Source organism: Zootoca vivipara, chromosome 2 (assembly GCF_965207765.1).
Source record: "Zootoca vivipara chromosome 2, rZooViv2.hap1.1, whole genome shotgun sequence".
NCBI classification, from domain to species: Eukaryota; Metazoa; Chordata; class Lepidosauria; order Squamata; family Lacertidae; genus Zootoca; species Zootoca vivipara.
Window position 1 is genome coordinate 119357294 of NC_142584.1, and position 12981 is coordinate 119370274.

The window sequence follows — 12981 nt, forward strand, 5'->3', positions numbered from 1 at the left end:
ACCACTTGGGGGAGGAAACCAAGTCAGTGGGGAGGAGATGTCCAGCCAGGGCCCTCCTCCCTTGGGAGAAGGGATGCAGTGGAGAGCAGTCCATCCTGTGAGCTGCCTCCCCTGCAGTCTGAGGCGGGACAGATCCTGCCCAGCCAGAGATCCACTGCTCAGGAAAATGAGGACCGAGAATTTGGGCGTAACTTGCCCTATTAATGCTCCCCTGAGATTTGCTGTAACAGGAATAGCAGCTCCGCTGGGGCATGTCCTTGCATAACAGAATGAGTAACAGAATGAATTTCAACAGGGACAAATGTCAGGCCCTGGACTTAGGCAGGAAGAACCACCTGCACAAAGAGAGGATGGGGGACACCTGGCTTACTAGCAGGACATGTGAAAAGGATCAAGGGGTCTTGGTGGACCACTAGCTTAACATGAGTCCATAGGGTGAAGCAGCAACAAAAAATAATAATTCTGTAACTATTCTAGGCTGTAGGGTATGACTCAAACCAATGGCTTCAAGTTGCAAGAAAGGAGATTCTGACGAAACATTTGGAAACCCTCTCTGACAGCAAGAGCTGTTTGGCAGGGGAACAGACTCCCATGAGAGGTGGTGGGCTCTCCTTCCTTGGAGGTTTTTCAGCAGAGGTTGGGTGGCTTTAGCTCAGATTCCTGCCTTGCAGGGGGTTGGTCTAGATCAGTGTTTTTCAACCGCTGTTCCGCAGCACACTAGTGTGCTGTGAGATGTTGCCTGGTGTGCCGTTCCAAACGTGGGCGGTGGGCAGCGCCCAGAGGCCCGGCGAAAAGCACCTCCCCAATTCCTTCGTTGTTGCGGTGGTGGCGGCGAATGCGCGCGGAAACTCCTCGGCGAGCCGCTTCAAACTGGCCACGGCGCTAGTCCCTGGCATTGCGTCCGGCCGCTGGCAAGTCAGGAGGTTCGCACTGACTGAGGAAAAAGCTAGCGCTCTCTTGAGCCGCCGCCCGCCTTGCTCGGAGTTTCGAGGCAGGCATAGCTGGGGCTGACTTGCGTCTCGTCAGGATCCTTTGCGCGCATGTGGCCGCCCCTCCCACCTCCTCAGAAGATGTTGTAGTCGTTGGCTTGTCGGCCAGCCGAAAAACAGCGTCCCCGAGCGACCTCCCTCCTAGGCCCGCCTTCCCCATGTCTGTTAGAAAAAGGAGGAGGAAAAGGCCCGGCCCGGGACAGCAGGAGACATCAAGGCAAGTGGCCTTTTTGTTACCTTTGTTAAGCAGCACAGCGCAAGGGACTGGGGCCAGGGGCTTTGGGCTTAGCAGGTCCAGATCTCAAACCACTGTCAGCTTGGATACAAAAAGCTTGAAGTTTCATTGTTATCATATACATATACTTTCTTTGTTTATTTGGTTCCTATTCAAGAGAATTACTTTATAGTCAATATAGGCACATTTTTTTAACATTTTCTAATGGTGGTGTGCCTCGTGATTTTTTTCATGAAACAAGTGTGCCTTTGCCCCAAAAAGGTTGAAAAACACTGGTCTAGATGACTCTTCAGCCCCTTCCAGTTCTCAGATTCCGTAATGTTATGGTTCTTCAAAGGGGCAGTGGGGACAAGGGGGAAAGGAAGGGGGAGAGCCCTGGATCTGGAGATCGCCAGCCCATGGAGAGGAGGGGCGGTGGAATATCTCTTTGTTACGAATGGGGGGAAATGATTGTATTTCAATCTTGCCTTTGAACCAAAGTTGTCTTCCAAGCAGCTCACATAAAATAAGCGGATACACACACACACACACACACACACACACATACACACACAAAATGTCAAGGGATAACACCATATAGGGTTGTCATAAGTCACTGTTCCAAGCCCCAAATGCGCATAACAACTCCGGTCTACTTTGCAGAAATGGGTGTGAAAATGACCAGATCCTCACCCCCCCTCTCCTGGAGGACTTTTTCGGAGGTGTGGGGGGTCTCTTTCCCTGTTGTCTCCGGTGATCGAACCTGGACCTTCTCAGGTCCTGTATACCTTAAGGAGCATGGGCATACCCGGGGGGGGGGGGAGAGCTGAAATTATTCTCAGGAAAGAAACAGGATAACGGAGCTTGTTTGGAAGGAGGAGAGTTTGTGTGTTCTGGGAGGGAGGCGTCACTCATTCCTCCCCAAGGGTCAGTGAGCTCCGCTTCCTAGAGAGGCAGGAAATTTTGGAGGGGGGAGCCAAGGTTGGAGGGGGGGTCGTCATCCATATTCCCAGAAGAGGAGGAGGTCTGAAGAGCAGGAGGAGGGGGGGAAAGGTGCAAAATATTTTTTTGGCGGGTGGGGAGATTTGGGGGTGTGGGGAGGGGGAGAAGGATGTGCTTTCCCTCCCCCTGAATCAGCAAACAAGGCAGCTGGGAAGGGAGGGCAGGATTTGGGGCGGGAGGGGGCGATGAAAGGAAAGTAGGGAAATGCTCCCCCTCCCCCTCCTTTCTGGCTGATTTAGGAACTGCTGGGATAAAGGAGCCCCTCCCCCAGAGGGGGGCTGGTCCTTGGAGAGCGGGAAAGGAAATCGGAAGAGAAAAGCGAGCAAGGGAGGGGGAGCAGAGGGGACAAAGAAGTAGAACTGCAGGGCGGGGAAGGGGGCAGAGACCCCAAGCAACAGCTCACTTCCTTGGCGCTATCTGCAGAGGCCCCGATCCATGCAATCCGGCTGCAGAGGAGGAGGAAAAAGAGGTGCAAAATATATCTATATATTGTGGGGGGTGGGGAGGGAGAAAATGATGCGCCTTTTCTCCCCCTGAATCTGCAAACAGGGAAACTGGGAAGGGACGGCAGGATTGGGGGGGGGGGAATGAGAGGAAAGTAGGGGAGTGCTCCCCCTCCCCCTTCCTTCTGTGGATCAGGCGAGCAGGGGCGCCTCGCGTCCGTGGAGATCCCAGCCCTTTATATTATAGGAAAGGAAATCAGAATAGAATAGCGAGCGGGGGGAGAGGACTTTGCAGCGCCCCATCCGCTTGAGAGTCAAGAGATGCTCAGCTGTCCTGCCCTCCCTCAAAAGTGGGGGATTTTGCGGGAATGAAATGGGAGCCCCCCCCCCCCAGGGCTGAGACTTGAACCGAGGCCCCAGTTCCGCGTCTCTCTGCGAGTTCCGGGTTCTCCCTGGCAGGAATCCCTGGGGCGCTTTTGTCTCCGCGATCCTGGCTCCGCGCAGGTGCCGAGGGGTGCCTTGGTGGGTCCCCTTTGTTTGGAGAATCAAAAGGAGTCCATGGAAGGGTTAAAGGAGGCGAGAGAGGCCTGGATAGAGACCCCCGTCTCCCTCCTCTCCCCCCTCCCTGCTCTTCTTGCGAGGTCCCTCAGGATAGAGAGGTGGGGGCGCTTGGGAGAGATTTGGCACGAAGCGTGATCCGGCCATGGGGGCCTCTGGGCAAAGGGGACCCTCAGGGGCGGATGGAGGAGGGCAGAGGAAGATAGGGGGCTGAGGGAGGGAGAGAAGCATCCCTGGGGGAGGGATCGAAGCCATCTTGGAGAAAGAGAGAGAGAGACTTGGGGGCTGCCTGCCTTGACTTTTCCCCCCTGCCCAGGAATCTCCTTGGAGTCGACCAGGGAGAGATCCCTGAACAGGAGGCCTGATCCACCCACCCTCTCCTCCCTTGAAGCTCTGTCCTTCCCTGCCATAAGACCCAGATCAGCTCCTGCAGACAAGCAGGTTTCAATTTAATGCCAGGCCAACCAGCAGTCAAACAACAGTGACAAAAGTGGGAGTGGGGTGTGTGAGAAGTGGGGTAGGTGAGGATGATAAGGAGGAAATGAGTAAAGGAGGGGATTTGGTGTATAAAATGAAGGGGGGAGTCTATGTATTAAAAGTGGGAGATGGGTGATAATAGTGATGTAGAAGTGTTGATATTGGGGGAGGGGGGAAAGGGGGTTTTTTAAAAAAATGAAGTTAAAAAGTAAACCCCCTTCATGGATCAATGCCTTGTCGTGGCGAAGGGGCTTGAATAACTCAGAGAAGCTATGAGCTATGCCATGCAGGGCCACCCAAGATGGACAGGTCATAGTGGAGAGTTTTGACTAAACGTGATCCACCTGGAGAAGGAACTGGCAAACCACTCCAGTATCCCTGCCAAGAAAACTCCATGGACAAAGACAACAGGCATATAAAAGTTATGACGCTGGAAGATGAGCCCCTCAGGTCGGAAGGCGTCCAACATGCTACTGAGGAAGAGCGGAGGACAAGTACAAGTAGATTCAGAGCTGATGAAGCGGCTGGGCCAAAGCCGAAAGGACGCTCAGTTGCGGATATGCCTGGAAGCGAAAGGAAAGTCCGATGCTGTAAAGAAAAATATTGCATAGGAACCTGGAATGTAAGAACCATGAGTGGAGGTAAGCTGGATGTGGTCAAAAATGAGATGACAAGAATAAATATCGACATCCTGGGCATCAGTGAACTAAAATGGAAGGGAATGGGCGAATTCAGTTCGGGTGACTATCATATCTACTACTGTGGGCAAGAATCCTGTAGCAGAAATGGAGTGGCCCTCATAGTCAACAAAAGAGTGGCAAAAGCTGTAATGGGATGCAATCTCAAAAATGACAGAATGATCTCGATACGAATCCAAGGCAGACCTTTTAACATCACAGTAATCCAAGTTTATGCACCAACTACCGGTGCTGAAGAAAGTGAAATTGACCAATTCTATGAAGACCTACAACAACTTCTAGAAATGACACCAAAGAAGGATGTTCTTCTCATTACAGGGGATTGGAATGCTAAAGTAGGGAATCAAGAGATAAAAGGAACAACTGGCAAGTTTGGCCTTGGAGTTCAAAATGAAGCAGGGCAAAGGCTAATAGAGTTCTGTCAAGAGAACAAGCTGGTCATCACAAACACTCTATTCCAACAACACAAGAGACGACTCTACACATGGATATCACCAAATGGGCAGCATCGAAATCAGATTGATTATATTCTCTGCAGCCAAAGATGGAGAAGCTCTATACAGTCAGCAAAAACAAGACCTGGAGCTGACTGTAACTCAGATCATCAGCTTCTTATAGCAAAATTCCAGCTTAAACTGAAGAAAGTAGGAAAAACCACTGGGCCAGTAAGATACAATCTGAATCAAATCCCTTATGAATACACAGTGGAAGTGAGGAACAGGTTTAAGGATTTAGATTTGGTGAACAGAGTGCCTGAAGAACTATGGATGGAGGCTCGTAACATTATACAGGAGGCAGCAACGAAAACCATCCCAAGGAAAAGGAAATGCAAGAAAGCAAAATGGCTATCCAACGAGGCCTTACAAATAGCGGAGGAGAGGAGGCAAGCAAAATGCAAGGGAGATAGGGAAAGATACAGGAAACTGAATGCAGATTTCCAAAAAACAGCAAGGAGAGACAAGAGGGTCTTCTTAAATGAGCAATGCAAAGAAATAGAGGAAAACAATAGAATGGGGAAAACCAGAGATCTGTTCAAGAAAATTGGAGATATGAAAGGAACATTTCGTACAAAGATTACCATAATCAAGGACAAAAGTGGTAAGGACCTAACAGAAGCAGAAGACATCAAGAAGAGGTGGCAAGAATACACAGAGGAATTATACCAGAAAGATATGGAGGTCTCATACACCCCAGGTAGTGTGGTTGGTGACCTTGAGCCAGACATCTTGGAGAGTGAAGTCAAATGGGCCTTAGAAAACATTGCTAATAACAAGGCCAGTGGAAGTGATGATATTCCAGCTGAACTATTTAAAATTTTAAAAGATGATGCTGTTAAGGTGCTACACCCAATATGCCAGCAAGTTTGGAAAACTCAGCAATGGCCAGAGGATTGGAGAAGATCAGTCTACATCCCAATTCCAAAGAAGGGCAGTGCCAAAGAATGCTCCAACTACCGCACAATTGCGCTCATTTCACACGCTAGCAAGGTTATGCTTAAAATTCTACAAGGCAGGCTTAGGCAGTATGTGGACCGAGAACTCCCAGAAGTGCAAGCTGGATTTCGAAAGGGCAGAGGAACCAGAGACCAAATAGCAAACATGCGCTGGATTATGGAGAAAGCTAGAGAGTTCCAGAAAAACGTCTACTTCTGCTTCATTGACTATGCAAAAGCCTTTGACTGTGTCGACCACAGCAAACTATGGCAAGTTCTTAAAGAAATGGGAGTGCCTGATCACCTCATCTGTCTCCTGAGAAATCTCTATGTGGGACAAGAAGCTACAGTTAGAACTGGATATGGAACAACTGATGGGTTCAAAATTGGGAAAGGAGTACGACAAGGTTGTATATTGTCTCCCTGCTTATTTAACTTATATGCAGAATTCATCATGCGAAAGGCTGGACTAGATGAATCCCAAGCCGGAATTAAGATTGCCGGAAGAAATATCAACAACCTCAGATATGCAGATGACACAACCTTGATGGCAGAAAGCGAGGAGGAATTAAAGAACCTTTTAATGAGGGTGAAAGAGGAGAGCGCAAAATATGGTCTGAAGCTCAACATCAAAAAAACCAAGATCATGGCCACTGGTCCCATCACCTCCTGGCAAATAGAAGGGGAAGAAATGGAGGCAGTGAGAGATTTTACTTTCTTGGGCTCCTTGATCACTGCAGATGGTGACAGCAGTCACGAAATTAAAAGACGCCTGCTTCTTGGGAGAAAAGCAATGACAAACCTAGACAGCATCTTAAAAAGCAGAGACGTCACCTTGCCAACAAAGGTCCGTATAGTTAAAGCTATGGTTTTCCCAGGAGTGATGTATTGAAGTGAGAGTTGGGACCATAAAGAAGGCTGATCGTCGAAGAATTGATGCTTTTGAATTATGGTGCTGGAGGAGACTCTTGAGAGTCCCATGGACTGCTAGAAGATCAAACCTATCCATTCTTAAGGAAATCAGCCCTGAGTGCTCCCTGGAAGGACAGATCGTGAAGCTGAGGCTCCAATACTTTGGCCACCTCATGAGAAGAGAAGAATCCTTGGAAAAGACCCTGATGTTGGGAAAGATTGAGGGCACTAGGAGAAGGGGACGACAGAGGACAAGATGGTTGGACAGTGTTCTCGAAGCTACGAACATGAGTTTGACCAAACTGCGGGAGGCAGTGCAAGACAGGAGTGCCTGGCGTGCTATGGTCCATGGGGTCACGAAGAGTCGGACACGACTAAACGACTAAACAACAACAAAAAGTAAACGCAATAACAGTAATAATAATGGTAAAAAATGTGGAAAGAAAAAAAATTAAACGGTAAAAAGTCTAGCTAAGGGGGGGGGACGAGGAGGGTGGGGAAAATCGAATCATAGAATCATAGAGTTGGAAGAGACCACGAGGGCCATCCAGTCCAACCCCCTGCCAAGCAGGAAACACCATCAAAGCATTCTTGACATATGGCTGTCAAGCCTCTGCTTAAAGACCTCCAAAGAAGGAGACTCCACCACACTCCTTGGTAGCAAATTCCACTGCCGAACAGCTCTTACTGTCAGGAAGTTCTTCCTAATGTTTAGGTGGAATCTTCTTTCTTGAAGTTTTAATCCATTGCTCCGTGCCCGCTTCTCTGGAGCAACAGAAAACAATCCTTCTCCTTCCTCCATATGACATCCTTTCATATACTTGAACATGGCTATCATGTCACCCCTTAACCTTCTCTTCTCCAGGCTAAACATACCCAGCTCCCTAAGCCGTTCCTCATAAGGCATCGTTTCCAGGCCTTTGACCATTTTGGTTGCCCTCTTCTGGACATGTTCCAGCTTGTCAGTATCCTTCTTGAACTGTGGTGCCCAGAACTGGACACAGTACTCCAGGTGAGGTCTGACCAGAGCAGAATACAGTGGTAATATTACTTCCCTAGATCTAGATCAGGGGTCCCCAAACTACGGCCCCCGGGCCGGATGCGGCCCAATCGGCCTCCCAATCCGGCCCGCGACGACCCCCGCCGCCCGCTGCCGCCGCCCGCTCTTACAGCGCGTGGCGCGGCGATGATCTTAAAAATCGGCAAAAAATTGCCGAAAATCTTTTGTGCGCATGCGTATGGGCCTCTCCCGACCCGGAAGAGGTCATTTCCGATGCACTTCCGGGTCGGGGGAGGCCCATACGCATGCGCACAAGCAATTTTCGGCGTTCCCCCCCCGCCCGTGTGCGTGCGCGCATGCGCACGGGCGCGCACTCCCCCGCCCTCCAGCCCGCTGCGCGTGCACTCCCCTGCCCTCCGGCCCACTGCGCGGTAAGTCTGGGGACCCCTGATCTAGATGCTATACTCCTATTGATGCAGCCCAGAATTGCATTGGCTTTTTTAGCTGCTGCATCACACTGCTGACTCATGTCAAGTCTGTGGTCTACCAAGACTCCTAGATCCTTTTCACATGTACTGCTTTCAAGCCACGTGTCACCCATCCTGTATTTGTGCTTTTCATTTTTTTTGCCCAAGTGTAGTACCTTACATTTCTCCTTGTTAAAATTCATCTTGTTTGCTTTGGCCCAGTTGTCTAATCTGTTAAGGTCATTTTGAAGTGTGATCCTGTCCTCTGGGGTATTAGCCACCGCTCCCAATTTGGTGTCGTCTGCAAACTTGCTCAGGATGCCCTCAAGCCCATCATCCAAGTCATTGATGAAGATGTTGAATAAGACTGGGCCCAAGACAGAACCCTGTGGCACCCCACTAGTCACTACTCTCCAGGATGAGGAGGATCCATTGATGAGCACCCTTTGGGTTCGGTCAGTCAGCCAGTTACAAATCCACTGAATGGTAGCATTGTCTAGCCCGCATTTTACCAGCTTCTTTACAAGAATATCATGGGGCACCTTGTCAAAGGGTGTCATCTGCATACTGATGAACACCCAGCACAAATCCCCTGATGATCTCTCCCAGCAGCTTCATGTAGATGTTAAAAAGCATGGGGGCATAGCTGTCAAGCATGGGGGAGAGGACGGAACCCTGAGGCACCCCACAAGTGAGAGCCCAGGGGTCTGAACACTCATCCCCCAACACCACTTTCTGGACCCGACCCCAGAGAAAGGAGCAGAACCACTGTATGACAAGTGACCCTAGCTCCCAGCCCCTGTAGACAGTCCAGAAGGATGTTATGGTCAATGGTGTCAAAGGCCACTGAGAGATCCAACAGAACTAGGAAACAGATTTCACCTTTGTCCCTAGCCCACTGGAGATCATCAACCAGTGCGACCAAGGCAGTTTCAGTCCTATGATGAGGCCTGAATCCCGACTGGAAGGGATCCAAATGGTCCGCATCCTCCCGGCATTCCTAGAGTTGTTCAGCAACCACCCGCTCAATCACCTTGCCCAGGAATGGTTGATTTGAGACTGGGCGATAATTAGCCATATTTGCCGGCCTAAAGATGTTTTTATAAGAAGCGGTTTAATGACCGCCTCTTTCAGCGGGTCTGGGAAGAATCCCGCACAGAGGGAAGCATTCAGCACCCCGTGGAGCACATCACCCAGCCCTTCCCAGCTCAGCTCACTTTTTTTTAGCCAGGATTGGCAAGGATCAAGGAGACAGGCGGTCGCTTTCACTTGTCCAAGCAGCCTGTCCATATCCTTGGAGGGAACAGATTGGAAGTGATCAAATGAAACATGACTAGACAGGGATCTAGCACTCTCCCGCCCCGGTGCTGCTCCCACGGTGGAGTCTACCTCCTTCGGAATCTGAAAAAACTTTGCAAAAGCCTCTTGGGGTCCTTACCAGGCCCCGATGAGGAAGGTGGTTATGATAGATTATGGACCACCTGGAATAGTCTCCTGCTGCTGTTTTCTGCAGATGCAATGGAAACGGCGAAGAAGGTCCTCTTCGCCATCGCCATTGCCCCTTGGTAGGCTCGAAGTTGAGCTCTAGCCCATGTCCGGTCTGATTCAGAACATGTTTTCCGCCACTGTAGCCATCTCAGCGACTGTTTCATCGCCTTCAGCTACGTGGGAAACCACGGTGCTGTCCCGGCTCCATGCAATCAGAGAGGGCGCTTCAGAGCTAGACAGTCAATAGCCCTGGTTAAATCCACACTCCAGCGGGCCACCAGGGAATCAGCTGAAAGGCCATCAGCATGGGATAAAACATCCCCTACCACTCTCTGGAAACCAATTGGATCCATAAAGTAGCGGGGGCGTACCATCCAAATTCCACCTCCCAGCAGAGGGGGAGGGTCACGGAGAAGTCCAGTTGCACCAGGAAGTGATCTGACCATGGCACTTGTTTTGTTTCACTTTTACTTAGTGTCAGATCCCCAACATCCATAGAGGTAAACACCAAGTATAAGGCAAACCAATCTGTGGTCGTCAACAGGTTTACCAAACCTATCAGCCAATCACCCATTCCCACCACCCATCTGAGTAATACCATTCCCCACCCTCCCACTATATATAAGGGTATGGTGACTTCTGTTTCAGTGTATCTGAAGACGTGTGCATGCACACGGAAGCTCATACCAATGACAAACATAGTTTGTCTCTAAGGAGCTACTGGAAGGAATTTTTCTTTTTTTCTTTTTCTTTTTTATCTAGATCAATGTGCCCACACTCGGCAGGGGTGGAGGATTATTGTGCAGACGATGAAGAACTTCATGATGAACTTAAGACCCTGATGAATAGTGGGCAGGTTCATGGACATAGAGTAGCTCCCTTTCCTGTGAGAAACCACTTTTTATAAAAGGTAAACTCCACAGTTCAACCGTATTCTAAGATAATGCTGATTCATTACAGTTGATTAAGGGTTAGGAAAGACTGATGATGCATTACCATTATTTAACATTATTTCATCTGCCTTTCCTAAAAATTTGGAACATATGGAGGACAGGAGATAATGTATGAGTTGTTAAAATAAGAGCAAGTGCTAATTGATGTGTGTAATATTCCTTTGTTCTCTTCCTAGAAACCTAGTAGGATTTTCTCTCTCCGCCCCACCTACCCCAGTCGGGGAAAAAACAATGGAGAAGGCAGTCAAAATTCTGGTGGGCCATGTCCAATAGGAAAAACAAAGAAACCATACTTGGAGTATGAAAAGAGAGAGGATAAACAATCTGAAACTATGGAGAGTGGAAAGAGCTTCACTGACAGTGGAAAACTTAGAATTCATCAACGGACTCACATGGGGGAGAAACCATTTCAATGCGTGGAGTGTGGAAAGAGCTTCAGTCACAGTGGACAGCTTAGAATTCATCAACGGACTCACACGGGGGAGAAACCATTTCAATGCATGGAGTGTGGAAAGAGCTTCAGTAGGAGTGAAAACTTTAGAATTCATCAACGGAGTCACACGGGGGAGAAACCATTTGATTGCATGGAGTGTGGAAAGAGCTTCAGTCAGAGTGGACACCTTAGAATTCATCAACGGGGTCACACGGGGGTGAAACCATTTCAATGCATGGAGTGTGGAAAGAGCTACAGTCATAGTGGAAACCTTAGAATTCATCAACGGAGTCACACGGGGGAGAAACCATTTAAATGTATGGAGTGTGGAAAGAGCTTCAGTCAGAGTGGACAGTTTAGAAACCATCAACGGATTCACACGGGGGAGAAACCATTTAAATGTATGGAGTGTGGAAAGAGCTTCAGTCAGAGTGGAAACCTTAGAATTCATCAACGGAGTCACACGGGGGTGAAACCATTTCAATGCATGGAGTGTGGAAAGAGCTACAGTCATAGTGGAAACCTTAGAATTCATCAACGGAGTCACACGGGGGAGAAACCATTTAAATGTATGGAGTGTGGAAAGAGCTTCAGTCAGAGTGGACAGTTTAGAAACCATCAACGGATTCACACGGGGGAGAAACCATTTAAATGTATGGAGTGTGGAAAGAGCTTCAGTCAGAGTGGAAACCTTAGAATTCATCAACGGAGTCACACGGGGGAGAAACCATTTAAATGCATGGAGTGTGGAAAGTGCTTTAGTCACAGTGGACACCTTAGAATTCATCAACGGATTCACACGGGGGAGAAACCATTTAAATGCATGGAGTGTGGAATGAGCTTCAGTCACAGTGGAAACCTTAGAATACACCAACGGACTCACACTGGGGAGAAACCATTTAAATGCATGGAGTGTGGAAAGAGCTTCAGTCAGAGTGGAAACCTTAGAATTCATCAACAAACTCATACAGGGGAGAAACCATATAAGTCCTAGGGAAGTGGACAGAGGTTCTGTTGAAATGGAAGTCTTACAAACCATCAAAAGACTCGGAGGGGTAAGAGCTGTAAGAGTGGAAACTCTGCAAGCCATCAATTCACTCAAAGAAGAGAAATGGTTTAAATAGGAGGAGTGTGGATTCTGCTTTGGTTATTATGGAACGCTTTTTAGAGTGTAGAACCTGTTTTTCCCCAAGTTGACAATTTCTCTCACATCAATAACAAAAAATCAATCTTTTATTAAATAAACATTTTATTAGATTTTCCAATTTAAATATCTAATTCATTTCCAAACTATACACGTTATAGCAGGGGTCAGCAAACTTTTTCAGCAGGGGGCCAGTTCACTGTCCCTCAGACCTTGTGGGGGGCCAGACTATATTTTGAATAAAAATATGAACGAATTCCTATGCCCTACAAATAACCCAGAGATGCATTTTAAATAAAAGGACACATTCTACTCATGTAAAAACACCAGGCAGGCCCCACAAATTACCCAGAGCTGCATTTTAAATAAAAGGACACATTCTGCTCATGTAAAAACATGCTGATTCCCAGACCGTCCATGGGTCGGATTTAGAAGGCAATTGGGCCGCATCTGGCCCCCGGGCCTTAGTTTGGGAATTATACCTGAGTTATACAAATATCAATTAAACAATTAATCCAAATATCTTGCCAAATTATACAAATTTAAAATTGAATTCCCATGCTTCAGACTCAGAAAGTCTCCTCTTATTGTCTTTGCTTTCTTATTTAACAAAATCCAGATCTTATCCAATAGTCCATTAAAATTCTTCTTTCAAGCCCCTGAGGTTTTTCAAGCAAGCAAGTTTAACCCAGGAAATCAATCTTAAATGCATGCAGCGTATGTGAGCTTCTGTTGTTTGTATGTAACATTGTCTAGACATGTATTTAAAGT

General features: G+C 48.2%; 2 protein-coding genes across 3 annotated transcripts in view; both read left to right on the forward strand.

Moving 5' to 3' along the window:
• Positions 1–2198: 2198 nt before the first annotated feature.
• LOC132591288 (uncharacterized) lies at positions 2199–12331 on the forward strand. Of its 2 annotated transcripts, none has more exons than XM_088664174.1 (3): positions 2199–2256; positions 10443–10590; positions 10810–12331. In XM_088664174.1, the coding sequence occupies exon 3, from the start codon at positions 10966–10968 to the stop codon at positions 12058–12060; it is 1095 nt and encodes a 364-aa protein (XP_088520300.1). In that variant the 5' UTR covers positions 2199–2256; positions 10443–10590; positions 10810–10965; the 3' UTR covers positions 12061–12331. The 2 variants fall into 2 exon arrangements, with proteins under 2 accessions (XP_088520300.1, XP_088520299.1); XM_088664173.1 differs by lacking the exon at positions 2199–2256 and adding an exon at positions 2536–2674.
• Positions 2625–12981, forward strand: part of LOC132591276 (uncharacterized) — a 52285-nt gene continuing 41928 nt past the window's right edge. Inside the window, exon 1 of the mRNA XM_088663930.1 lies at positions 2625–2674. The gene's annotated coding sequence lies outside the window, so the exon portion shown is untranslated. The remainder of the gene's footprint in view (positions 2675–12981) is intronic.